This window comes from Geotrypetes seraphini, chromosome 7 (genome assembly GCF_902459505.1).
Source record: "Geotrypetes seraphini chromosome 7, aGeoSer1.1, whole genome shotgun sequence".
NCBI lineage: Eukaryota > Metazoa > Chordata > Amphibia > Gymnophiona > Dermophiidae > Geotrypetes > Geotrypetes seraphini.
Window position 1 is genome coordinate 2,446,463 of NC_047090.1, and position 27,482 is coordinate 2,473,944.

Sequence of the window (27,482 nt, forward strand, 5' to 3'; positions counted from 1 at the left end):
TCACTACCACGGCTTTGCAAAAGGGGCCCATAGTAAATGTAGAGGTCAGAGGGGCAACTCAGTCTGTAAAACATTGCAATTACTTTCTGATTCTAGAAATATTTTGGCTCATTTAATATAAAAAAAATAGCTTGCTGTTTAACTGTTTTCAAATCTTAAGTCCTATAGCCACTATCACTTTTTTAATATTTAAAGTTTTTATTGAATTTTCAAACAATTAAATATCTCAGAACATATCAAAAGGAAAAACCGGGTACAACACTACCTGAAAACAATACCCAATCATGGTTAAGAATGCGAGAACAAATATCTCCCCCCTTATCAGCAGGCAGAGAGACCCATCCAGCCCTGCCCCCTAAAACCAGGAGTCTTCATGCTCAAATGACTCCCCCGATCCGCAATGTATATTATTAGCACCCTCCACCCCTGAAACACTGCATCTCCCCCAGCCAACAAGATAACATCACTTCCCCCCACCCCTCATAGGATCAGAAAGCAAACAATAGAATCTAGGTCCACCCTCCTCCTCATTAAACAGCCAATTTCCGAGAAAGAACAGTCCAGGTATCTACCGAGTGCATATAATAGCCTCTGCGTTTAGCCACATACAATTCCATTTTCCCCATCAAAGATAATTTCACTCTCCATTCACACAAATTAGGCATCAGGGTCTGTTTCCAATAGGCAGCTATGAGGCATTTGACCGTTGCCAGCCCCATCCTCAATAATCTTGTCTGCTATTTAGTCCCACAAATGTTGGTCAACCCCAATAAAAACAAAAACTGTGGATACAGGTGTTCTAGAGATAATTTATTAAACACTGACATATAAAACCATGAAAATTCAATTAAAAAGTACAATGGTAAAAAATACTGTGATGAAAATCCAACCGGTTGGATTTTCATCACAGTATTTTTTAACATTGTACTTTTTAAATTGAATTTTCATGGTTTTATATGTCAGTGTTTAATAAATTATCTCTAGAACATCTGTATCCACAGATTTTGTTTTTGTTTTCATCGGTGGATTGTTTTCACTGTGGATCATTGGGTCTCCCCATTTTTCTTTGTTGGTCAACCCCAATAAACAACTTTGAGGAGTAAGGGGGACTGTAACCCCCAGCATCTTTGACAAAGTCTGAATCACTGTGTGCCAAAAGGGAACCAACACTGTGCATTCCCACCATATATGGAGAAAGGACCCTAAGGTCCTATGGCATCGCCAACACCTGTCTGAGGACTGTGGATACATCTTGTGGAGTCTCTCAGGAGTATAATACCAGTGGCTCAACACCTTTTCCTGAATCAATGTGCATGTGGCAGCCCTCCCCACCTCCTCACAAATGGTGTCCCACTCTTTAGTTGTGAATATACAGTTTAAGTCCCGTTCCCAGTTTCAGCAAAAGACATAATGTGGTACTATTCGTCCCCTCAGGTATTGATATAAAATCGAAATGGGCCTGGGCACTTTCTGCAAAGTGCCCCAGAGTTTTTCTAAATGTTCATCCTCTATGGGAGATGTCTTATTCTATTCCCGAGCACTCATAAAATGTCTCACTTGAAGATAGGCCAGGCAGGAGTACTTTTCAGGATATCAAAAGATACCAGTAGCCCACCCTTCAAAAAGTCTCAGAACTTGGTCAAGCCTAGTTGCCCCCATCTCTCAAAAACAGGGTTAGTTTTACCTATTAAAAATTGTGGCTCATCCCTCAAAACTGCTAAAGTGGAGACCAACAACCCTTGATTACACTCTTGTTTCATTCTTCCCCACGCCTTAATCAGGTGTAGTATATAAGGGTTGTCGGTATCCTGGGCCCACTGCTTCTCAGTTAGTGAGGACCAAAGCCTAGCAGACAGCTTACAATGGGGAACAAAGGACTGCTCCAACATCACCCCCCACTTGTGGGTCCCTATGACCCATTGCAAGATCATCCGCAATTGCATGGCTTGGTAATACCATTTCCCATCACTTTTTTTAAATAGTTTTGGGTTGGGAAAGAGAATGGTTCATTTGCTTATGATACAAAACTGGCAAAAGGAAGATACATTAGGCCCTCTTAAGCATTGTAGCCTCTGGTCTTTCACTTAAGATATTTGAACTGTAACAACATAAAAAGCAGAACTGTAATCAAGGGGGTCTTTTACTAAAGATTAATGCATTTTATTTGCCTCAGGATCCTTTTTATTCTTAAGGGCCCTGCTGCAGATGATATGCTAATCTTTAGTAAAATACCTCACCCCCAAAGTCTCTCTTTTTTATTGTTTCAATAATTTAGAAGTTCTTACCAATGTGAATAATAGGCTTCACTTTTGATCTTAATTTTGTATTTATGTATAGGCAATAAACATTTGGTTTCAGTTGAGAGTGGACTTCCACTTGATAAAGGATTGGAAGTTTTGTCCCTTTTTGTTAACATGAAAATAAAGGATCTTCCTTCAGAAGCTGACACAATTGTAAAAGAATGTAAAGGTATGTAGTTAAACTGTCCTTTTGATCACTATTCTCCTCAACAATGAATTTTCTGTCTTATTACTTCTCTTTCTTCTTCCCCTCTTGAAGTCAGTCAATTTGTACCTCTGCTTAATCTTTTGTAAACCGCATAGAACTTCACGGTAATGCGGTATATAAGCTGTTATTATTATTATTTTTTTTTTTTCATGTTATCAGTAAGGATGTGCATTAATTTGAAATGGTATAAGAAATGTCAATACCAATCCTCTAGATCAGTGGTTCCCAACCCTGTCCTGGAGGAACACCAGGCCAATTGGGTTTTCAGGCTAGCCCTAATGAATATGCATGAAGCAAATTTGCATGCCTATCACTTCCATCATATGCAAATCTCTCTCATGCATATTCATTAGGGCTAGCCTGAAAACCTGATTGGCCTGGTGTTCCTCCAGGACAGGGTTGGGAATCACTGCTCTAGAAGAGGGGTGTCAAACTCAAATCACATAAGGGGCCGAAATCTAAAACACAGGCTGTGTCGCGGGCTGAATTTTTTTATTAAGATACTTAAGGCCTCTTCTATCAAACTGCACTAGCAGTTTGTAGCGCAGTGAACCGCACTGAATAGCCTGCGCTGCTCCTGGCGCTCATAGAGTTCCTAAGAGCGTCAGGAGAAGTGCGGGCCATTCAGCGCAGCTCTCTGTGCTAAAAACTGCTAGCGCAGTTTGATAGAAGAGGCCCCTAATCTTAGTAGAAATATAGGGATACAACTTCTCCAACCCCAAGCAGGCTCTGTGGTGTAAACAAAATAAATAAAAAAAGACATTTCCTCTCTCTCTTTTAGGGCCTAGTTCACGCTTGCTGTCCAACACCAGCTCTGACAGGATACACCAGCTCTGACAGGATATTGTAATCACAAAATAGAAAATAAAATTTTGTTGTCTGGTCAGTTTGGTTTTCCATCATCTTGGTCCTAATTTCTCTTTCTGCCTTTTTGTCTATCTTCTACTAATTTTCTTTCAAGTGTCTGCTGTCCATTTTTTCTCCTCTTCTCTCTTGTTCCATTCCCTTCAACATATTGATTTTTCCCATTCAGCTTTCTTAACTTTTTCTTCTTTTTTTGCCTCTGTCCACTCAAATTTTGCCCTCTTTCTCACCCTTCTTTTTAAATTTCCAGCTACCTCTCAATTCTTCATCTCCTCTCAGTCTGTAGCTCTCCCATTTCCCATCTCACTCCTTTCCCAGCCTCCCATTTCCTCCATTACCATATCTCTGCTCCTCTCTCTCCTTGGTCCAACAATTTGCTCCCTCTTTTTTCTGTTGTTCTTCTTCCCTCCCCCCTTGATGCTGAACAATGAGGTGGAGGAAAAAAATGAGGTGCTGCATCTCTATCTCCCTTCCACCCCCAGATCCAACTTCTCTCACTTTCTCTTCCCAACTGCCCCATCCCATCTCTCCCCCTGCCTGCCTCCTCCCTCCCCCTAGGTCCACTATTTCTCCCTTTCTGTTTCCAACTTTTCTCCTTTCAAGTATCTCTTTCCCTCTTCCTCCACACCACCCCAGGTCCAACCTCTCTCCCTTCATCTCTCTCTCTTTCTCTTTTTCTTTTTTCACAGCCCAGCATGTCTTCCCTCCTGCACCAGTCCGAAGTCGCCATCAAGCTGAAAAATCTGCCGGCCTCAGCAGTGATTCAGCAAAGTTATCTGCGGCTCCTCTTCCTGCTTTCCATCTGCCATGGTCTGTCTCCAATGACGTGCAACTTCCTGCTTCCACCCGGGTGGACCATGGCAGATAGAAAGCAGGAAGGGGAGCCACGGACAACATTGCTGAATTGCTGCCAAGGCCGGAAGATTTTTCAGCGGAAGGGAAGACATGCTGGGCTGTGAGAAGGGGAAGTTTGGGAGCACTGCCACAGGCTGGATTCGGCCCGTGGGCCTTGTGTTTGATACATGTGCTCTAGATGGACGATTAATAATATTTGTTTAGACATGTCTATGTTATATGTGATAATCGTAGGGAAACCAGATTTTATGTATGTGATATGGAAACCGCATAGTTGTATGCGGTATATAAATTTTTTAATAAATATACTAATTTACTGCAGTGAAAAACCAACCAGATCAAATGAAAAAAAACAGATCTATTCTCTATTAAGTATGTTAATTTTTTTTTTAAAGGAGGAAAAAGACTTGTAATAGTATGCAGTATAAATCACTAAAGCGCTAGGTACTTATCTTTGACTGGGCTCAATGGAGCTGCCTGTTTCATTCAGTTTAAGCTTCCTCAGGAACAAGCTCCCATCAGAGATCTGCCACACAACAAACAAAATCAGTACAGTGTTTCAAGATTATAACCTCCAGAGCACAAGCATATTAAATCATAAAAGATAAGTAAGCTTGTTTTTAAGGCCAAAACTCTCTGCTAACTTAGCTTCAAAATGACATTACCGTATTTTCGCGGATATAACGCGCACCATTGTAAAACGCGCACAGGGGTATAGCGCGCAGAAATCACGATGATATGTACAAAAACTTTTCTATACCGCGCTCAGGCATATAACGCGCATGCTGCCCGACTCTCCTTTCGCCCGCCCTGACTTTCCGTGCGCTGTCCCGACTCTCTGTTCACCCCCCCTGACTTCCGTGCACTGCCCTGACTTTCCGTGCGCTGTCCCGACTCTCCGTTCACCCCCCCTGACTTTCCGTGCACTGTCCTCCCTTGAAGTCCTGTCCCCCCTTGAAGGTCTGTCCCCATCCTGAAAGCCTGATGCCCCCCCCGACGTCCGATATATCCCCCCCCCGGCAGGACCACTCGCACCCTCACCCCGAAGGACCGCCGACTCCCCAACAATATCGGGCCAGGAGGGAGCCCAAACCCTCCTGCCCTCGACGCAAACCCCCTCCCCCCAACGACCGCCCCCCCCCAAGAACCTCCGCCCGTCCCCCAGCCGACCCGCGACCCCCCTGGCCGACCCCCACGACACCCCCACCCGCCTTCCCCGTACCTTTGTGTAGTTGGGCCAGAAGGGAGCCCAAACCCTCCTGGCCACGGCGACCCCCTAACCCCACCCCGCACTACATTACGGGCAGGAGGGATCCCAGGCCCTCCTGCCCTCGACGCAAACCCCCCTCCCCCCCAGCCGACCCGCGACCCCCCTGGCCGACCCCCCCACCCCCCTTCCCCGTACCTTTGGAAGTTGGCCGGACAGACGGGAGCCAAACCCGCCTGTCCGGCAGGCAGCCAACGAAGGAATGAGGCCGGATTGGCCCATCCGTCCTAAAGCTCCGCCTACTGGTGGGGCCTAAGGCGCGTGGGCCAATCAGAATAGGCCCTGGAGCCTTAGGTCCCACCTGGGGGCGCGGCCTGAGGCACATGGGCCAAACCCGACCATGTGTCTCAGGCCGCGCCCCCAGGTGGGACCTAAGGCTCCAGGGCCTATTCTGATTGGCCCACGCGCCTTAGGCCCCACCAGTAGGCGGAGCTTTAGGACGGATGGGCCAATCCGGCCTCATTCCTTCGTTGGCTGCCTGCCGGACAGGCGGGTTTGGCTCCCGTCTGTCCGGCCAACTTCCAAAGGTACGGGGAAGGGGGGTGGGGGGGTCGGCCAGGGGGGTCGCGGGTCGGCTGGGGGGGAGGGGGGTTTGCGTCGAGGGCAGGAGGGCCTGGGATCCCTCCTGCCCGTAATGTAGTGCGGGGTGGGGTTAGGGGGTCGCCGTGGCCAGGAGGGTTTGGGCTCCCTCCTGGCCCGATATTGTTGGGGAGTCGGCGGTCCTTCGGGGTGAGGGTGCGAGTGGTCCTGCCGGGGGGGGGATGTATCGGACGTCGGGGAGTCGGCCGGGCAAGAGGGCTTGGGCTCCCTCTTGCTCCGATCGTGGATGCGGGTGGGAGCGCGTGCGAGCGGTCGTTCGGGGTGGGGGTGCGAGCGGTCCTGCTGGGGGGGTGAATCGGGCGTCGGGCGGGGTGGGAACTATGTTTAAAAACTTTTCTATACCGCGCTCAGGCATATAACGCGCGAGGGGTATGCGCGGTACGTAAAATCACGTATAACGCGCGCGTTATATCCGCGAAAATACGGTAATCTGAAAAGACACTGTTTTAGTTCTACCCCAATCCTATATCTGCATAGACTGGAAAGTATTTCTTTGAGGACCCGTCTCTTTAAATGATATAAGAACCGGGATCGGTGTGGAGCTAAAGCAGCGTCTTTTCGGATCAATGCCATTTTGAAGCTAAGTTAGCAAGAAGAGTTTTGGCCTTAAAAGTAACAACAAGGGATGTTTTTTGTGACCAATGACTGTACCGATATAAGGTGGGTTTGCTCTCTATTCATAGAAGTTTTTTTTTCCGCCTTAAAAAATAAATAAAATTAAAAACACTTACTAGAGAATAGTTCAGTGTATATATTTTCTCATTTGATCAGATAGGAAATGTCAATGACATTTCCCATGTCACTTTTTCCTGAAATGACAGGGGGGGGAGAAGTCTGAAATTTTGGGATGTGTTTGTATGACTTTAATAACATGCACTCTTTCAGATAGTTCATGTGCGTGGACTGAAAGAATTGCTCTCATAGCAATATTGTTCTTGTAATGAGAAAATAGGGGAAAAGACTCTGAATAAAATTCCTGGAAAGGAATATAAAATTGTATTCATATCTGTTAATTTCCTTTCCTTTCCTTGAATCCTGTTAGACTAGATCAGGACCCACCCTGGAGGATCGTGGTGTCAAAGAACCTCTCTGGTCTGATTTTACTGCTCATTTATATTGTAAATAATTTCATTAGTAAGGGGTTGTTAAGGTGTTCCGCAATGGTTCCCTAAGGGGTTTAAATTTGTTGATCTATCTGTTGCATTGTGCTGCTTTGGTTTTGGCATACCGAAGGTTTCCAGATTGCACCAGCCCTTATATTGGTGATGTCACTGGAAAAATTCAGTTTGTTTGCTTTCATCTGCTGGTAAGGCTACACAACCCATTCATTTGGACTAGTCTAGCAGGATTCAAGGAAAGAAAATTAACAGGTATGAGTAAAGTTCACTTTAATTATTCATGCATATCTGTGAAATATAATATTCCTTGTTTCAAAACTGAACTGTGGAAGTAAACATTTCTCTCGTGAGTTGCTATGGCTCTGAAATGCTAACCTAGAAATGTATCTGTTGCTAGACCTGTGTTATTGATTGATGGATTACTAACAAGAAATAGGAACATGCCGGTGGAACTCAGGAACCCTCAGAAAAAGGACTCCATTGCTTCACACCTTCTGCAGTTATGATGGGAGAGGGGAGATATGATAGAGACATTTAAATACCTATGTAATATAAATGTGCATGAGTCAAGCCTCTTTCATTTGAAGGAAACTCTCCAATGAGAGGGCATAGAATGAAGTTAAGAGGTGATAGGCTTCGGAGTAATCTAAGGAAATACTTTTTTACAGAAAGGGTGGTAGATGTGTGGAACAGTCTCCAAGGAGAGGTGGTGGAGACAGAGACTGTGTCTGAATTCAAAAGGGTATGGGATAGGAAAGTGGGAATTCTCGTAGAGAGAAAGAGATAATGGTTGTTAAGGCCCGATTATGGCTGTACACACTCTGTCATTTGACAAGCAGATGCATCTGGGGACAATATCTAAGAGAAAACAGACACCTATTGTCTCTCAAACATGTCCACTTTATTGAATGTTCTATACCTCAATTTATATCATCTTACATGGGTAAGGGTCGTCAGCATATGACGTAAATGCAAACCATATCAGATCACATGCAACTTTAAAAGAAATAACAAAATCCTTTACTTATCTAAAGCCAAAGTCTAAAGGTGCTTTGGCTAACAAAGCCTTATCTAAATTTTCATACAAATACAGCTAAGAAAACAATTAGATTCACTTTACTACAGAATAAGAAAACACATCTCTCAAATATACAATGGCCTTGTAGTATATCAGCAGGAGAAGGCAAACAATCTGGATTTACAACTTCAAACACAACTTAAGGAAAACTACATAATAGAATAGCCTTATAATATTTGGCAAGAGAAGGCAAACAATATCTGGATTAAACATAGCATAAGGACACACATCTTTTCAAATATAGATGTCCTTGCATTATTACAGAGAAGGGATTAAACATAGCATAAGAACACACATCTTTTCAAACATGGATGTCCTTGCATTATTACAGAGAAGGAAAAACAAACAGGGCCTGGGTTTCTTACTGCTCCAAAACACATTCTATGGAAAACTACAAGACGTGTCCCTTCAAATCCCCTCTTACGTCATGTAAATGACGTCATGAATGTACAGCATGAGCTTGGAGGGAGAGATATTCCAAATATGTCTCTCGAGGAGGAGTTTTAGGAGCTGTAATACGAATAACACAGCGCATGAGCAGTCGAAAACTTACATAAGAGACAAGAATGCAGATAATAATAGTGATTAAGACAATAAGAAGGTCTTTTACCCAGCCCTGCATCCAACTAAAATACTGGTCCCAAGGATGAGATAAACCAGAGTTATGTTTGAGCTCAGCAGAGAGGTCTGCTAATTTCTGAATGGCCATAGTAACTTTTCCTGTAGGACCTGTATTATCAGGAATAAATGTACAACACGATAAAGTACTGGGAAGAATTTTACAAACACCCCCCTTCTCAGCTAAAATCATATCTAGGGCCATACGATTTTGAAAAGCCATCTGAGAAGTGGGGCCTAACTGATCAGCAATACCTTGCAAGGCATCTCTAGAGTAATTCACAAAGCGTTGCTGATTATAATAAATGTAATTAATCCAATCAACATTCTTATTGATAGTAATAAGGGGAATAAGGGATTCAAACCCAGCCTTAACCTGGTCTCGGGCCTTGAATTCATCTGGGACCCCTCTTGGGACCCCTATAGCATCTATATATACATGCGGATCAAAACTACCAAGGAGATCACGTCTATGTCGAGACAGAGGAGAGGAAGAAAGTGAATAAGAGGAAGAGTGCCCTTCAGAAAGGATATGCAGAGGCATAATAACCTTAGCTAAAGCACACTGGCCTATCCACTGGCTGGGTAGCTTAACACGGAGCCTAAAGTCTCCACAGAGCCAGTAAATATCACCTAGGGTGAAAATCTGATGCTGTAACAATGGGGCATACCTATAATCCAAGACAGAACAATAACCTGGGGGAAAGTTGCCCACAAAACTTCCCTGTGTCAAATTAGAAACATGACATGTGTAATTACCCTTATAGATAGTAACGGCTATGTCAAGCGTTTTCTGTCCTGGCAGCAAAGGGTATTTAGAACGCCATAGCGCACAAAGGGGATCGGTAAAATTAGAGGAGATATTGGTAAATAACCCAAAAAAGCATGGTTGGATACCAGGAGGGAGGTCCAGAGGTACGGTTCCTAGATGGGGTCTAGCTTGAGCACATATGTAACAATTACTCTTATTATGTTGATCAGCAGTGAATTTCATCCATTCTAACCAAAGGTTACGTTCTGAAAACCCTACCTCAACAGCCATAGTATCTTCAAAAGTGGGATTGGCAATAGCCATCATGTCAGTAAGTTTATTGAATGTAGGGGCCAGTGGGTTAGTATTTTTGGGGCCCCCACAAAATGGCGGGAGAGGATGAGTGGAGGTAGATAGATCCCGTAAGAAAAACTGATGGGTCGGATAGCTAGACCCACCCTTAAACCATATGCCCATAACGTACATACCTTCATCAGTAGGTCTAGGGTTGTCAATAGTAAGAGAAAGCTTAATAATTTGTTCAGGAGCCCTTCTCCTATAACAGTTTCCAGTCTTACGAAGGGTCATACGAGTAAGCAGAGATTTACCATTTTGATCCACTTTTTTTAGAGCACTTTCTGGTCTATAAGCCCAGTCAGTGCCAGTATTCCACCCTACTGCTCCCCAGGATGCACACTTATCCCCCCAACGTAAGTCAGCAACACATATATATATATCTTTAGTTTTAGGAATCTCTGAGGACCAATGGCATAGCCTTGGGATATCAATTGATGAGCAGTCCATAATGTCACAATACTCAAAGGAGAAGGTGGCAACTTGCACACTACTGGAATTATACCAAAAGGTAGTATACTGTCTATCTTTCTGAATTCCAATTGAAGGACAGCCTTTGCGAGGGAGTAGTCCAGCTTGACGTCTCAGTCGCAAAGAGGCGCCGGGGGTGCTGTTTGCAGATGAGTACATTGTTGGGGTGTCATTTACAGATGGGTATGGGCAGAAAGTGTCGTGAACCCAGGACACATCATCCCTGTAGACACAGTTAGAAATGATCCATACAGGAAAGAAAACTAGCAGCAGCGCTGCCAGGAGGAGAAAAATAAAGTTGGTGGAATGCTGTGATGAGATCATCATGTTGTTCCTCTGAAGGGGGTGAAATCTGCGCAGAGACGGCTTGCTTCTGGGGTTTTAGGTTAACCCTCTTCAAGCGACTTGCGTGGATCCAAACAGGAGACTCCTCAGTGAGTACAGCGGTCCTGGTCACAGCGATCACAGTAGTGGGAGGGCCAAAGGGGAAATCCGTCTGCTTCCGATCCTTGAAAAGCTTCTGGATGATGACTTCATCACCAGGCTGGAAGGAATGGGTAGGAGTCTGTGGAGAGAAAGGAGAAGTGCAAGACACAGTTCTTTCAACATGCCCTAATGTTTCAATGAGCTTCCGAACATATTCTTCTTGTATCAAAGGAAGATCACTACTCTCAACTATGGAGGGTCTGTCTACCCATGGGGCGGGGAAAGGTCGTCCCATGAGAATCTCAAAGGGAGAGTAGCCAGTGGTGCAGTGAGGCTGCATCCTGATTTCAGCTAAAACAATAGGGAGGAATTTTTTCCAATTCACAAACGTGCCAGCTGTGGCTTTCCTGATTTTGTCTTTAATAGTCCTATTCATGCGTTCGACAATACCAGAACTCTGTGGGTGATATGGAAGATGAAATTTCCACTCAATACGGAGTGCGGTAGCTAAAGCTTTGCATACTCTGGCAGTGAAAGCAGGACCATTATCTGAATTGATGTGTGTGGGACATCCCCACCTAGGGATGATTTCACGAAGTAAAATGTTCACTACAGTCTGAGCAGTTTCATTTGTAGTGGGAAAGACTTCAGGCCATCGGGAAAACATGTCAACAATAACAAGAGCATAATCCTGGCGGGTCCCAGTGGCATGAGGTATATGAGTAAAATCAATCTGTAAGTGTGAAAAAGGAGAAGTGGGGTAAGTAAGATGCTGGTGTGGTGCTTTATGGGGTATGTTGGGGTTAGCACGGAGACAAGTTAGACATCGAGCTATATATGTCTGTATCAGGGAGCGAAGATCAAGAATGAAAAAATCACTGGCAAGGAGCTGGAGTGTCGAGCGAGCACTACGATGACCAATGCCATGATATTGAGCAATGAATAAGGGAGAACTAGCGGCTGGTATACAGGGTTTCCCCTCTTTGCACCAAAGTCCGTCCGAAGGGCGGCTTTGGGCACCAGCAATTTGCCAGGCATCAAGTTCAGAGGGGGTAACAAAGGATTGAAGCTGGGAAAAAAGAGAAGAAGGGGGAAAAGCAGGAGGAGAAAGAAGAGGAAAGAGAACAGAAGAAGGAGGGGGGGTCCAAAGCAGCTTGTTTAGCAATGCGGTCAGCCAGAGCATTACCTCTGGCAACTTCAGTCTGAAGGCCAGTGTGTGCACGACAATGAAGAATAGCAACTGCAGCAGGCAGGAGTAAAGCAGAGAGAAGATCCGAAACAAGGGAAGAATGAGAAATAGGCTTACCATCAGCGGCCACAAAGCCGCGACGCTGCCAGATAACACCATGGTCGTGTACAACACCAAAGGCATATTTAGAGTCAGTATAAATATTAACGCGTTTACCAGAGAAAAGGTGACAGGCGCGAGTAAGAGCAATGAGTTCAGCAGCCTGTGCCGATGGATAGGGGAGGGAAAAGGCCTCATGGATGATATCAGGGAGTTCAACCACAGCATATCCTGTGTGGAAGGTGTTGTCACTAGGACGTGAGCAAGAACCATCAACAAAAATGGAGGAAGCATCAGGGAGAGGAGTAGAGGACAAATCAGGGCGAGGGGAAGTGTCTTGATATATCAAGGAGACACAGGAATGATCAGGAGGAAGCGCATCCTGTTCACCCTTAAGACCCAAAAGACCATTTAAAAGTAGAGCAGGGCCATATGTCGGGGCAGAATATCTGATGGTGAGATTGGGATTAGAAAGGAGGATGACCTCATAACCACTAAGGCGCTGAGCTGACATATGCTGGGTATGAATATTGCGAAGGAGGGCTTGGACATCGTGAGAAGTATGAAGGGTAGTGGGGTGACCAAGGGTTAGAGGAGTAGCCATCTCTACCACCATAGCACATGCAGCTAGGGCCCTTAAACAGGCAGGCATGCCTTGAACTTGAACAGGGGTAACTTTAGAAAAAAAAGCAACAGGGCGTAACTTACCGCCATGATCCTGAGCCAGGACGCCCGCCATAGTTTTACAATTGTCACGAGCAAAGAGATGAAACATTTGTTCATAATCAGGAAGACCCAAGCCGGGGCTAGAAACCAAAGCACATTTCAAATGTCCAAAAGCGTCCAACATTTCTTTAGTCCATCTGATAAGATCAGTCATTTCAGTACCTAGGGTCTGTCTCAAAATCTGGTCATAGAAGGAACAATCAGGGATCCATTGGCGGCAGTAACCAATCATACCAAGAAAAGTAAGCATGTCTTTTTGAGTAGCTGGGCGAGGCAAACTCAGAACAGCAGCAATGCGAGAAGTGCTAATTTTCCTCTGACCATGAGTCAGGACAAAACCCAGGTATTCCACTTCAGTTTTACACCATTGTAGTTTCTTTCGTGACACCTTGTGACCACACAGAGACAACCATTGTAAAAGGTGCAAACTATCAGCTTGACAGGTCTCCTGAGTTATGGAACACAAAAGAAGGTCATCCACATATTGAATGAGAATAGAACCATGGGGGGCAGTCCATGACTGTAAAGTAGCCCGCAGGACAATGGAGAAAACCACAGGGGAATCAACATATCCTTGAGGCATTCTACACCAGGTATACTGCTGTTGCTTAAAAGTGAATGCAAAAAGGGGCTGAGTGTCCTCATCAACAGGGACAGAAAAAAAAGCATTCTTCAAATCAATGACTGAAAAAACATGAGCTGCAGGTGGAATGGAGGAGAGTAGAGAAGGGACATCCGGGACAATGGGTGCAATGGGAATCACCAGAGCATTAACAGCCCTAAGGTCTTGAACAAAACGGGGGGTGCCATCAGCTTTGACAACAGGATTGATGGGCGTATTGTAGGAAGAGATGGTGGTTTTAATAATACCAGAGGAAAGAAATGAAGCAATTAGTGAAATCATGACTTTCTCCTTTTCTTGGGAGATTGGGTACTGCTTAATGAAAACAGGAATGAGTGATTTCAGAGAAGCACGATAGGGGGTACATGAAATAAAGCCTACATCAGTGTCAGTAGAAGCCCAGACCGGAGAGTCTGGGGGAAGGGGCAAAAGTGTGTCAGGGCAAGTAGAAAGGTAAAGGGTGGACGGAGGGCGAATGGGAATAACGGAGGAAAAGACATGCAAACCTCCTGTATCATCTGTAGTGAGCTGAATGAGAAGAGGAAAAAAAAGATCTCGACCAAGAAGGCTGACAGGGCAATGGGGAATAATAAGAAAGGAGTGCTGAAAAAGAGTAAAGCCTGTATCAGGATGAGCTACAGACAGGGGTGTGGTACGATAGGATTTAGTCAAAACCCCATTAATTCCCATAGAAGGTTCAGCATTCATGCGTGGGCCCCGATAGTAATCCTCACTGATGGTGCTACAAGTGGCACCCGAATCTACAAGAAAAGGCACTGGACTCCCTTGTACAATAAGAGATATCATAGGAGAATCCTTAGCAAAGGCAGAGACCAAAGTGAATGCTGGGGTATAAACCTCCGGGCCCCTTCATTGGGGAGTAGGGGGGCTGTGCCAGGAGATAGGAAAACGAGGAGAAGTGGCAGATGGTCTCACAGTAGAGGGAGGGGTAGGCACCACCGGTGGGGCGGGCTGAACTGGTAATGCGGGGGGTCTGGGATGAGGGCATTGATTAAGCCAGTGACTAAGGTCCCCACAATTAAAACATCCAGTACTTCTGGATGGATTATTACCACCTCGACCGGAGACTGGAGCCCTCCCCCTGCGAAACCCGCGACCCCTTCTTCCACGAGTAGTAGTCAGGCGCGGTCCCCAGGTGGGTAGCTGGCCCTGATGCAGGATTTCCCGAGGTTTAGAGATCTCAAAACAACCTGCTGCCTCTTTTTCCATTAATTTATTTTGAAATTCAGCACGAGAACTAGTGGGCCATTCTGAAATCATTTGTTTGACCAGAATTTGCAAGGGAGAACGGAGGTTAGAAAGGAAAGTCTGAATAAGTAGGGAATCCATATTAGCATGAGAACTGAGACCCGCCTCTTGGGTCCAGGTTTCATTAAACCTCTTCCAGAAATCCACAACAGTTTCACCTGATTTCTGTTTGCAGGCTACTGCAATAGGAAGGGAAGATCGAGACTTAAAACACCGATCAAGCTCTGCCTGTAATTCATTCCACATAACAGCATTTCCTGCTTCAGTATTCAGTCTATAAGCAGTAGCTGTGACAGTAGCAGGCTCTAAAACACTAATACTAGGGACGTTAGACCAGTCCCAAGGGGAACTGTGTCCAACAATGCCATCTATAATAAGGCGCATATCTTCCTGCGTATAATTTCGACCCTTGCATGCTCGTTTTAAATAGTGAAAAGTCGCACTAGCAGAGACAAGAGGCTTGGGGCAGTGTTTAATGATCTTGTTAATGTCTTCTAACTCAATGGGTTTCTTCAAAAGAGTATCCCCCACTGTGAGAAAGGGCATCTGTTCTTGCATCAGCTCCTGTACTTCCGCAACCCTTTGAGTACCGCTACGAGTGTGGAGGGGTGAAAAAGAGATTATCGGCCCCCGAACAGTGGGGCTGGTCGTGGATACAGTGGGAAATGTAATGTCTTGGGACAAAGTGTCAGCAACCTGTCCTGATGCAACTGCACCGGACAGGACGGGAGGTGGAGGAGGAGGGGGAATAAGAGTACTACCGATAAGGAGGTCAATATCATCCTTAGATAAAGAGGGATAAAGTTTAAGAGGAGCACCGGGTGAAGGAATTTGTAAATGATAAGGAGGAGGGCTAGCAGCACAGATAGATTGTTCTGCAGCATGTAATTGAGCAGGGGAAAGAATGGACAGCTTGGATGTTTTATCTTTATCAGTAGCTGACCAATAAGGAGCATATGTAAGCCAATTAATGCCTCCCCTTCTCATATATTCTTTGTCCCAGTGCGGATCCCCTAAATAATATGGCCATGCCTCATGATCCCCCAAACACAATCCCTTTATCATATCCATATGAAACGTATCATTTGCCCCATCTCGGGGAAACGGACTCGAACTATGAAGTCCTTCAGTCCAGCCAGCCATATTATCTATCCAAGGATCAATAAGATAATATCCCGTGTCACATACACGGGCAACGTAAGCCTTACAGGTCTCAGCTTTCTTAGGGGGGGGGGGAACCTTACTACCGTTCTGACCCATTACAAAAACAATATAGCAATGCAGGAATCCCGCTTATCTTACCTTATAAGCGAGATACAGAACAGTAATATACAATATAGTCTTATACTCTATAAAATCTTATCTCTAAGCAATAGAAAAGAATAGCAATAGAAGAGAGAAAGCACATACAAAAAGTGTTAACCCCACAAACGACAGAGTGCGCAGGCAGCTCTATAAGTAATATAGTTCTTCCCAAAAGAACAATAGGAGTTTCTTTATTGTTATAAACTCCGCTATAGACTTCCCAAAAATCTATATTTAACAAATAAAGGGTGGGAACAGGGCACCTAATACCCGTGAGTATTAAAGAACAGAATTCAAAATTCAGAAATACTCACAAAATACCGGTGATATCAACGTCCCTCCCGGAGGAGCCCCCACTGTTAAGGCCCGATTATGGCTGTACACACTCTGTCATTTGACAAGCAGATGCATCTGGGGACAATATCTAAGAGAAAACAGACACCTATTGTCTCTCAAACATGTCCACTTTATTGAATGTTCTATACCTCAATTTATATCATCTTACATGGGTAAGGGTCGTCAGCATATGACGTAAATGCAAACCATATCAGATCACATGCAACTTTAAAAGAAATAACAAAATCCTTTACTTATCTAAAGCCAAAGTCTAAAGGTGCTTTGGCTAACAAAGCCTTATCTAAATTTTCATACAAATACAGCTAAGAAAACAATTAGATTCACTTTACTACAGAATAAGAAAACACATCTCTCAAATATACAATGGCCTTGTAGTATATCAGCAGGAGAAGGCAAACAATCTGGATTTACAACTTCAAACACAACTTAAGGAAAACTACATAATAGAATAGCCTTATAATATTTGGCAAGAGAAGGCAAACAATATCTGGATTAAACATAGCATAAGGACACACATCTTTTCAAATATAGATGTCCTTGCATTATTACAGAGAAGGGATTAAACATAGCATAAGAACACACATCTTTTCAAACATGGATGTCCTTGCATTATTACAGAGAAGGAAAAACAAACAGGGCCTGGGTTTCTTACTGCTCCAAAACACATTCTATGGAAAACTACAAGACGTGTCCCTTCAATGGTTACTGCGGATGGGCAGACCAGATGGGCCATTTGGCCTTTATCTGCCATCATGTTTCTGTGAAGATGGGATTACTTTTCTCATTGGTTTCCACTGGCAAAGCTAGGAAGAACCAGAAATGATAATCAACTGTTTTCACTCACCAGTGATGGTTTGAATTCAGCTTTTTTTTTTAAACAGAGAATATAGATATTGCATACAGATAACAGAAGTCTCTTGACTTGTTTTTCAGGCTCTCCTCTTGTGGTGTCATTGATCGGTGCATTGTTACGAGATTTTCCAAATCGTTGGGAATACTATGTTAGACAGCTTCAAAATAAACAATTTAAAAGAATAAGGAAGTCATCATCTTATGAATTTGAAGCACTTGATGAAGCCATGTCTATAAGCGTTGAAATGCTGAATGAGTACTTAAGGAACTACTACAAAGATCTCTCTATCCTTGTAAAGGATGTGAAAGTGCCTACTAAGGTAACTAAGCAGTGGCTAGGTTTCCTATACTTTTTAAACTTTTATCAGGCTTTCAGAAAGAAGCAAGATAGGTAGGAATAAAGGATGGGCATAATGGTGAGAAAGGGAAAGAAGGCAAAGAGTTTTAAGTTAAGTTTAAAAGTTACTGCCTCTCCTCTTTCCAAGTTAAAGGGGTTTATTAACTAAACTGCATTAATATGGGTTTCCTTATTGTCCCTCCAGATAAGTCCAGACACATGGGTATACGATGTCCTGCCAGTAGGTAGAGACTGAGAATAGGGAATGACACAGGGACAAATTTTTCTCTGTCCCCGCAGGAACTCAATTTCCCCGTCTACATGAGTTTCTGTATCGGAGTCCAATATTGGTCGCCGTACCTTAAGAAGGATATGGCGATACTTGAGAGGGTCCAGAAAAGAGCGATACGATTGATAAAAGGTATGGAAAACCTTTCATATGCTGAAAGATTAGAGAAACTGGGGCTCTTTACCCTGGAAAAGCGGAGACTTAGAGGGGACATGATAGAGACTTACAAGATCATGAAGGGCATAGAGAAAGTGGAGAGGGACAGATTCTTCAAACTTTCAGAAACTACAAGAACGAGAGGGCATTCAGAAAAATTAAGAGGGAACAGATTCAGAACCAATGCTAGGAAGTTCTTCTTCACCCAAAGGGTGGTGGACACCTGGAATGCGCTTCCAGAGGGTGTGATAGGACAGAGTACGGTTTTGGGGTTCAAGAAGGGATTAGATAATTTCCTGAAGGAAAAGGGGATAGAAGTGTATAGATAGAGGATTACTATACAGGTCCTGGACCTGATGGGCCGCCGCATGAGTGGATTGCTGGGCATGATGGACCTCTGGTCTGACCCAGCAGAGGCACTGCTTATGCTCTTATGTTTTGTCCCTGTCCCTGCCCCATTCCTGTAAGCTCTGCCTTAACCGCACAAGCCTCGAACACTTATGATTTTAAAGCGTTTGAAGCTTGTGCGGATGAGGATGGAGCTTGCAGGAATGGGGCAGGGACAGGAAAAGAACTCGATGAGATAGGAAAATAAGTTCCCGCGGGGATGGGGAAAAATTGTTCCTGTGTCATTCTCTTAACTGAGAACCACTGTTTTCATGGTATCATAATGTAAAGGGTCCACAGTTAGCAAGTATTTCTCAGTCTCTGACAGATGGTAAGTGAGGTTATCTGTGCAGTCTGGATCTGGTCTGGGAGGCTTCTTGTAGGGAGCTGTTAAGCAAATTTTATTTTGGTTTTCTTTTCCCTATTAAGTACTTTGGATAAAAAAAAAAAAAAGTGGATAGGTCCAGCCTCTGGGTTGGTCCCTCCTTACCTTCCCTATTATTGAAACTCTTCTTGGAAGGGTCTTGGCTGCTAGAGCCTTTGTTCTCTTTCCCTACTTTTGAGAGGGGACCTTTGAGTGCCTTGACTGGGTCATAGGACACAACAGAAACCAAGAAAAGAAACAGATGCAAATTCTTAATGCAGCTGCAGGAGCTGGATACAGTATGGTAAATCTCCAGGTGAGTGTTCATGTAATAACTGCAATTATAGCTTTCCTTGTTTTCTGTTCTTTCTTTTTATTACAGTATTTAGAAGCAATTATAATGTCATCTCAAAAAAATTGAATTAAGTAAACATATCTAATGAACTCATTTTTTATAGATTTAGAAATAAACTATAAGAAAAATTGGTAATCCATCTTAAATAGTTAAAATAAACCACAGAATTTAAAGCAACACTGTTGCCCAGATTAGATATATTCCATGTATTAAAGAAGGAGGAAAGCAGACCAAAGGGCAGCCGGCGTGGTTAACGAGTGAGGTGAAGGAAGCTATTAGAGCTAAAAGAGAATCCTTCACAAAGCAGAAGAAGGATCCAACTGAAAATAATTGTAAACGGCACAAGGAATGGCAAGTCAAATGCAAGGCACTAATAAGGAAGGGAAAGAGAGACCTTGAAAAGAAGATTGAGCTGGAAGCAAAAAAACACAGCAAAAACATTTTTAGATATATTAAAAGCAAGAAGCCGGGAAAAGAATCGGTTGAACCGATAGGTGACTGAGGGGTCAAAGGAGCTCTCAGGGAAGACAAGGCTATAGCGGAGAGATTAAGGCCCCCTTTTATCAAGCTGCATTAGGGTTTTTTATCATGAGTTGCTGCGGTAAAAGTTCTGACACTTATAGGCCTGCAATTAAAAAAAAAACCCTAACTCAGCTTGATAAAGGGGGGCCTAAATAAATTATTTGCTTTGGTCTTCACAGAGGAAGATGTGGGGGAAGATACCTGTTCCAGAAATGGCATTCAATTCTGATGAGTTGGAGAAACTCAAACAAATCTCTAACACTGGAAGACATAATGGGTCAGTTTGACAAACTGAACTGTAGCAAATCACCTGGACCAGATGGTATACATCCCAGAGTGCTGATAGAATTGAAAAATGAACTTCCGGAACTATTGTTAGTAATATTTAATTTATGTTTAAAATCTAGCAGAGCACTGGAAGACTGTAGGGTTGTCAATGTGGCGCCGATTTTTAAAAAGGGTTCCAGAGGTGATCCGGGAAATTGTAGACCAGTGAGTCTGACATAGGTGCTGGGCAAAATGGTAGAGACTATTATAAAGAACGAAATGATAGAACATATACTATATATGAGTGTGGATTAATGAGAGAAAGTCAGTATGGATTTAGTCAAAGGAAATCTTGCCTCACTGGTCTACTATATTTCCTTGAATGGTTAAATGAATAAGTGGATAAAGATGAGCCGGTTGATATTGTGTATTTGGATTTTCAAAAGGCATTTGATAAAGTACCTCATGAAAGACTTTTGAGGAAATTAGAAATTCATAATGTTTTATAATGGATTAAGAACTGGTTGAAAGATAGAAAACAGAGTAGGTTTAAATGGTCAATATTCTCATTGGAGAAGGTAAATAGTGGGCTTCCCCAGGGGTCTGTTCTGAAACTGCTGCTTTATAATATATTTATCAGTGATCTAGAAATGGGAACAACTAGTGAGTTAATTAAATTTGTTCGAAGTTGTTAAATTGCAAAAGGACCTTGAGAGACTGGGCATCAAAATGGCAGATGATGTATAATGTCAGCAAGTTCAAAGTGATGCATGTGGGAAAGAGGAACCTGGACGCAGGATTCCACATTAGGAGTCACCACCCAGGAAAAGTATCTAGGTGTCCTTGTTGAGGATACATTGAAACCGTCAGCTCAGCGCCCAGTGGCTAAGAAAGGAACTGGAATGTTAGGAATTATCAGGAAAAGATGAAAATGTTATAATGCGGCTGCACCTTGAAAACTGCTAAGCAGCTATGATTACCTAAATATTTGAAAGAACTGTGGGCATATATCAAATAAATTCAGAAATCTAATTTTTTGGCAAGCGCAATTGATTTGGAAAAGTTAATTTATAACTCTGAGTAAGCAGCGAGGTCACCAAAAAGTTTTAAAATTTCAGGTTTCTCGTGAAAAGTAACATATCACCTGGAAATAAACTGAGGGCTCCTTTTACTAAGGTGCACTAGTGTTTTTAGCGCGCGTTAACCACGCGCTAAATGAAAAATACTAACGCAAGCTCTATTGAGGTGTTAGCATTTAGCGCGTGCAGTATTGTAGCATGCGCTAAGCGTGCGCTAAAACCGCTAGCGCATCTTAGTAAAAGGAGCCCTGAGTATAACTTGCTATTCATTAAACTTATGCCCTAGAAATAGGTAATGTAGACTTCGGCACTATATTCAAATCAATTTGAATGGAAAGTAAGGCTAATTATAAATATACTTCAGCAGGGAGAAATTATCTCACTGCATTAATTACCTTCATTCAGTTTTATATTCGTTAATAGTTCATGGTACCTCAGCGGGCCACCACATACTCAAATACTCTCATAGTACGTGGCTTTATGCTCACCCTCCTCATTGGAACCAATATATTTTTTAGTTTTATACTTATTTGCAATTTTATAAGTGTGTAATTCACTACTGAAGATACTTAGCTTTAAGCTGTTGGCTTGTTTAGCAAGACGCTGTGCATGGGAGTTTTTACGACAACACCAACATGTTTCGCCCGTGTATATTAATGGGCTTTCTCAAGGCTCCAACTCCCATTCATAAACATTCTGCCTCCAAAGCGCCAAAGCGAAAATCCTTGCTAAACAAGCCAACAGCTTAAAGCTAAGTATCTTCAGTAGTGAATTACACACTTATAAAATTGCAAATAAGTATAAAACTAAAAAATATATTGGTTCCAATGAGGAGGGTGAGCATAAAGCCACGTACTATGAGAGTATTTGAGTATGTGGTGGCCCGCTGAGGTACCATGAACTATTAACGAATATAAAACTGAATGAAGGTAATTAATGCAGTGAGATAATTTCTCCCTGCTGAAGTATATCTAGAAATAGGTAATACATAAACCCATTTATTTTTAGATCCCCTTGATATTAAATCTTATTTTCTAATGTATTGTAATCCACCTAGAGTTTTAGAGCATACAATACATTATTTAAATTGATGTACACCCTTAATTATTTGGATTGCCAATCACATCTCACCTGGTGTTTGCTCCTTTCTTGCTCTTTACATCCTTATTTATTTTCCGTGTGGTAAAAGCCAAAAGCCTCAGTGTTAACTGTTGGGGGTATGCCCAGACTAATGCAGTTAATGTACAGTGAGAAATTAGTCTGGGCATATCCCCAACAGTTAACACTGAGGCTTTTGGCTTTTACCACACGGAAAATAAATAAGGATGTAAAGAGCAAGAAAGGAGCAAACACCAGGTGAGATGTGATTGGCAATCCAAATAATTAAGGGTGTACATCAATTTAAATAATGTATCGTATGCTCTAAAACTCTAGGTGGATTACAATGGGCAAAATTTATCCAGGTGATTTTATTCAAATAAACTTACTTACTCACCAGTGGAATATCATGTTAATAAAAATAAGTAAAAGCAGAAGGGTAGGCTGAAAAAATTAGAGATTGAGGGAAAAATTTGAACATTACAACTATTGGAAGTTTCTTAGTACTTTCTACCACCTGATTCCCGAAAATAAGACCTACCCCAAAAATAAGCCCTAGCATGATTTTCAGGGTGGGTCTTAATATAAGCCCTACCCCCAAAAATAAGCCCTAGTCGCCAGCAGCAGCAGTGCCGCTGCCGCCACCTTCATCTCTCCCTCCCATCCAAACCGCGAGACAGAAATAAACGTACCTTATAACAAACCGGTAGCATCAGCAGCAATCTAGACAGGCTGCTTCGTGGCCTGGGCTGTTCCTCTGCCGCGTTGCTGATGACATCAGTGATGCGGCAGACGAATGGCCCAGGCCGCGAAGCAACCTGTCTAGATTGCTGCCGATGCTGCCAGTTTGTTATAAGATACATTTATTTCTGTCTCGCAGTTCGGATGGGAGGAAGAGATGGGTCGGTGGGGATGGGAGGAAGAGATGGGTCGGTGGGGACGGGGGTGCACGTTAGTGGGGAGGATAGAAAGATGCTACACTGGGGGATAGGAGGAAGGGAGGGATAGAAACTGCAAGGGATGGGAGGGAGGGATAGAAGCTGCAAGGGTTCTGCTGCACAAGAGATGGGAGGGAGAAATAGAAAGATACTGCAGAATGGGATAGGTGAGAGGGGAGGATAGATGCTTCACATGTGGGGGAGAGAAAGGAAATAGGAAGAATTGGGGTGGAGGAGAGGAAGGGAGAGATGATCATGTACATGAAAAAAATAAGACATCCCTGAAAATAAGACCTAGTGCCTTTTTTGGGCCCAAAATTAATATAAGACAGTGTCTTATTTTCGGGGAAACATGGTACTCATGATAATTTCTAAGAGGGCATTTAGGCCTGATTCTCAAAATTGACCGCACATTAAAAAAAAAAAAAATCGATGCGGCAAACGACGCCTACATTGTAGGCATCGTTTACGTGTGTACGGAGGCGTCTAGGCACAGTTTACGCCAAAAGTGGCCTTAGGTGGTCCGTAGGCGTGTCTAGGTGCTTCCATAGGTGCAAGACAGACACCTTAAATCAGGGGTCTCAAATTCCCTCCTTGAGGGCCGGAATCCAGTCGGGTTTTCAGGATTTCCCCAATGAATATGCATGAGATCTATGTGCATGCACTGCTTTCAATGCATATTCATTGGGGAAATCCTGAAAACCCGACTGGATTGCGGCCTTCAAGGAAGGACTTTGAGATCCCTGCCTTAAATGTAGGCCTGTAAAACACTGGCCTACATTTAAGGCATCTGTACAAAAGATAGACGCAATTCCGGATGAAGCGCCTACCAGTGATTGCCACGTGGCAGGTGCCTGTTTTTCAGGTCCCTACCATGGCAAGTGCCATTTCCAGAATCAAATGTTTCTAGTACAGTGGTTCCCAAACCTGTCCCAGGGGCTCCCCAGCCAGTCAGGTGTTCAGGTTATCCACAACGAATATTCATGATTGAGACTTGCATGTACTTCATCCCCTGCTTGCAAATCTCTCTTATGATATTCATTGAAAATATCCTGAAAATGTGACTGGCTGGGGAGCCACTGTTCTAGCCTAAAAAATCAAGGTTATGGGCAGCATGAGATTTTAATATATTTATTTTGATGAGAAACACAGATTTTTACCTCGCACTAGAAAAATATTAAGTCTGTATGATGGTTTTATATGCTTTCTAGGTTCTGTGCACCCTTTGGGACATGGAGACTGAAGAGGTTGAAGATATTCTTCAAGAGTTTGTCAACAAATCTCTATTATTTTGTGATCGAAATGGAAAAACCTTCCTGTATTATTTACACGATCTTCAACTGGATTTCCTCACAGAAAAGAATCGTGAGCAACTCCCAGTATGTATCTCTCAATAACTTTTGGCAATTTTGATTTGCTTAGCTTTCTGATCTTAGTTGCTCTATAGATTAATGGGACATTTTTCAAGGGATTTTTCATGAGTAAACAAGTGTGTGTGTGTTGCTTTTTTATTTTTTCCATAAAGATACCTTCAAAACAAGTCAACCTCAACCTCTTGTCAGTACAGGAAATGGGGACCTGTGCTGGAGGGTGAGGTTAGTTCAGATCCTGTCAAGTAAGATGAGGACATCTAGGGGCTAGCATTTAGAGAATGACATGGGGACAAATTTTTCCCCGTCCCATTCCTATGAGTTTTATTACTGTCCCCATCCCCTGTCCTATTCTTATAAGCTCTGCCTTAACCGCACAAGCCTCGAACACTTAGGATTTTAAAGGGTTTGAGGCTTGTGCAGATGAGGATAGAGCTCGCAGGAATCAGGTAGGGACAGGAAAAGAACTCTGAGATGGGATGAGAAAATGAGTTCCCGTGCCATTCTCTACTAGTGTTCTGACTAGACTGGCCACATAGACATCCGAGCAGAGCAGTTGGGTGACAGCTTAGGGGGCACTGCAGTGAACTTCACATAAAAGATCCCAGGTACAAATTGCAGCATAACCTGCTTATATTGTATGGTGAGCCCTCCAGGAATAGCCAAAAATATACTGTACCCAGTGTCACCTATATGTGAGTTCAATAGGTATTTTGTGGATTTTGAGGCACTTGCAGTTTCCTTTACAAGTGTACCAGTTAGAGTGGGATATGGACTTGGATCCCCTTCTCTACAGTCCACTGATCTGACCACTAGGCTACTCCAGAGACCTGCAGCTCTCATAGAGCCTGGTATGTACTCTCACTTTCACCTCTTAAAGGGGTGGGAGAAAGAAAGAAAGAAAATGGTAAAACCAGAGGGCAATGTAAGGAAATTCTTCTTTACGGAGAAGGGTGGTGGATGCCTAGAATGCACTCTCGGGGGAGGTGGCGGAGAGGAAAACGGTGACAGAGTTCAAAAAAGCATGAGATGAACACACAGGATCTGGAATCAGAAAATAATAGTAAATATTGAAGAACTAAGGCCAATACTGGGCAGACTTGCACAATCTGTGTCCGTATATGTCTGTTTGGTTGAGGATGGGCTGGGGAGGCCTTTGATGGCTGGGATGGTTTAGATGGGTTGGAGTGAGCTTTGATGGAGACTTCAGTAGATGGAACCTAAGCACAGTATTGAGCAGAGACCCAGAAACATCTAAGAAGAAGGAAAATTTAATTTAAATCAGTAATTTAAAGAGTGGGTAAGGTTGGGCAGACTGGATGGACCATTTGGATCTTTATCTGCCATCATCTACTATGTTACATTGGGGGATTAAGGGAAGGTCATGCCTTTATCTTTTTAGGTATCTTTTTGGAACTTACCCCCTCTTCTATTAAACTGCACTAGCAGTTTCTAGCGCAGCTGTAAACCTACCTTAATCCCACCCAAAACATGCCTCCAACACGCCCCTTTGAGTTTTAAACAAACTTCAGAGAAGAGTCTTAAAATGAGTTTTGAAAATAGCAATTTAGTTGTTTTTGCCAATAATATGTCTGCCTGTTGCTTTGTGGCATTTTTTTAGGATGTTTTTCTGTTTTGAAAATGAGCTACATCATGGATTTTATGGATTTTTGTAATTGCAGTGTATCTTTTGTTTTGTAGGATCTGCATGCAAAGATGGTCAAACAATACCAAAGATATTATGAAAGGCATCTACCTAAGTTAGACCAAGAGGACTGCATGTATTGGTACAACTTTCTAGCCTACCATATGGCTAGTGCCAAAATGCACAAAGTAAAATTTTAAAATATTTTTTTCATTTTTAGTTTATTGTTGCATTATTTTTTTCTCATTTAAATTAGAGAGAAACTGTGCACAAGTGATAATTTTCAGCCACAAGTTACAGAATTTACTTAACAGATTGAACAAGATGTGCTTTATTCAAATATAATGTTTACTAGGTGTACAAACTAAGTACTAAGTTTATTGCCCCACCTTATCCTCTATCCTGCTACAATTAAACACAGATTTTAACGTCATTGAAATGTTATGCTTCTCCTCCAAAAAAGGTATCTTGCAAACTCCATTTCATAATCCGTATCACCAATATGACTATATACACAATTACTCAGGCACACTAATCTTTCACCAAATCTTTATAGTAGGAAAGGCAAATACACTCTTTTATAACATTCAATATCCCTACTACTCACAAGAATTGGAAAAAAAAATTAAACGGACTTCAGTGGCTACCCTCAGAGGAATTTTCATTCATCCAAACTGAGCTTCAGTAAACCAGTTTCTTCATAAGTCCTTAATTCCTCAAATTTGTGTACTGTGTAACATATTTACTCCATTCAATATTTGAATATTCTTGTTCTAAAGTTAAATTGAATATAATACTCATCTTTCATTTTTTTCAGTTCTTGTGTGTGGTAGGGATATTGGATGTTATAAAAGACCAATATTGTATCAGCCTAAATAAAATGGTATGAGAGAATTACCTCTTAGTTGCAAAACAACAAGTTATTGAGAGGTAAAAGTTCCTTTTCACTAAACCATTTCCAGTTTCTTCTGCTAGTGGATGATCAATGCCCATGAAGTAAAACTGCTCACAATTGCTGTTACTTACACAGTATATTTGTGATTCTGCGTTATCCATCTCTGTTGCAACCAGTCTCTGTCTGAACTATGGAGATATGAGCCTTAGCTTAGTAATGCCTGGGAGAATTTCTGCAATGTATACTTTCCATCTCTTTAGCCCAGTGTCCTGCAAACTTTCTCAAGCTGCGGCACACTAAACATAGTGGCTGCGGCTCGAGGCATATGGAAGTGCACAGACGTCATGGTGATGATGTCACATACATGCATGACATCATCACACCCACATCTGCAGATGTGCGAAGGTCCTGAGATGCCAGCAGAGAAGAGAGCCAGAGAGAAGGAGAGGCG

The 27,482-nt window shown here is 42.9% G+C and overlaps 1 protein-coding gene across 10 annotated transcripts in view; it reads left to right on the plus strand.

Moving 5' to 3' along the window:
• APAF1 (apoptotic peptidase activating factor 1) overlaps positions 1 to 27,482 on the plus strand; it is a 134,378-nt gene that overhangs the window by 32,075 nt on the left and 74,821 nt on the right. For all 10 annotated transcript variants that reach the window (XR_004540082.1, XM_033951404.1, XM_033951402.1 and 7 more), the window contains 4 exons: positions 2,338 to 2,469; positions 17,411 to 17,649; positions 24,333 to 24,500; positions 26,193 to 26,324. Coding sequence is in view for 9 of the 10 variants with exons in the window: in XM_033951404.1 (XP_033807295.1) it covers positions 2,338 to 2,469; positions 17,411 to 17,649; positions 24,333 to 24,500; positions 26,193 to 26,324 (671 nt within the window). In the remaining variant the exon portion in view is untranslated. The remainder of the gene's footprint in view (positions 1 to 2,337; positions 2,470 to 17,410; positions 17,650 to 24,332; positions 24,501 to 26,192; positions 26,325 to 27,482) is intronic.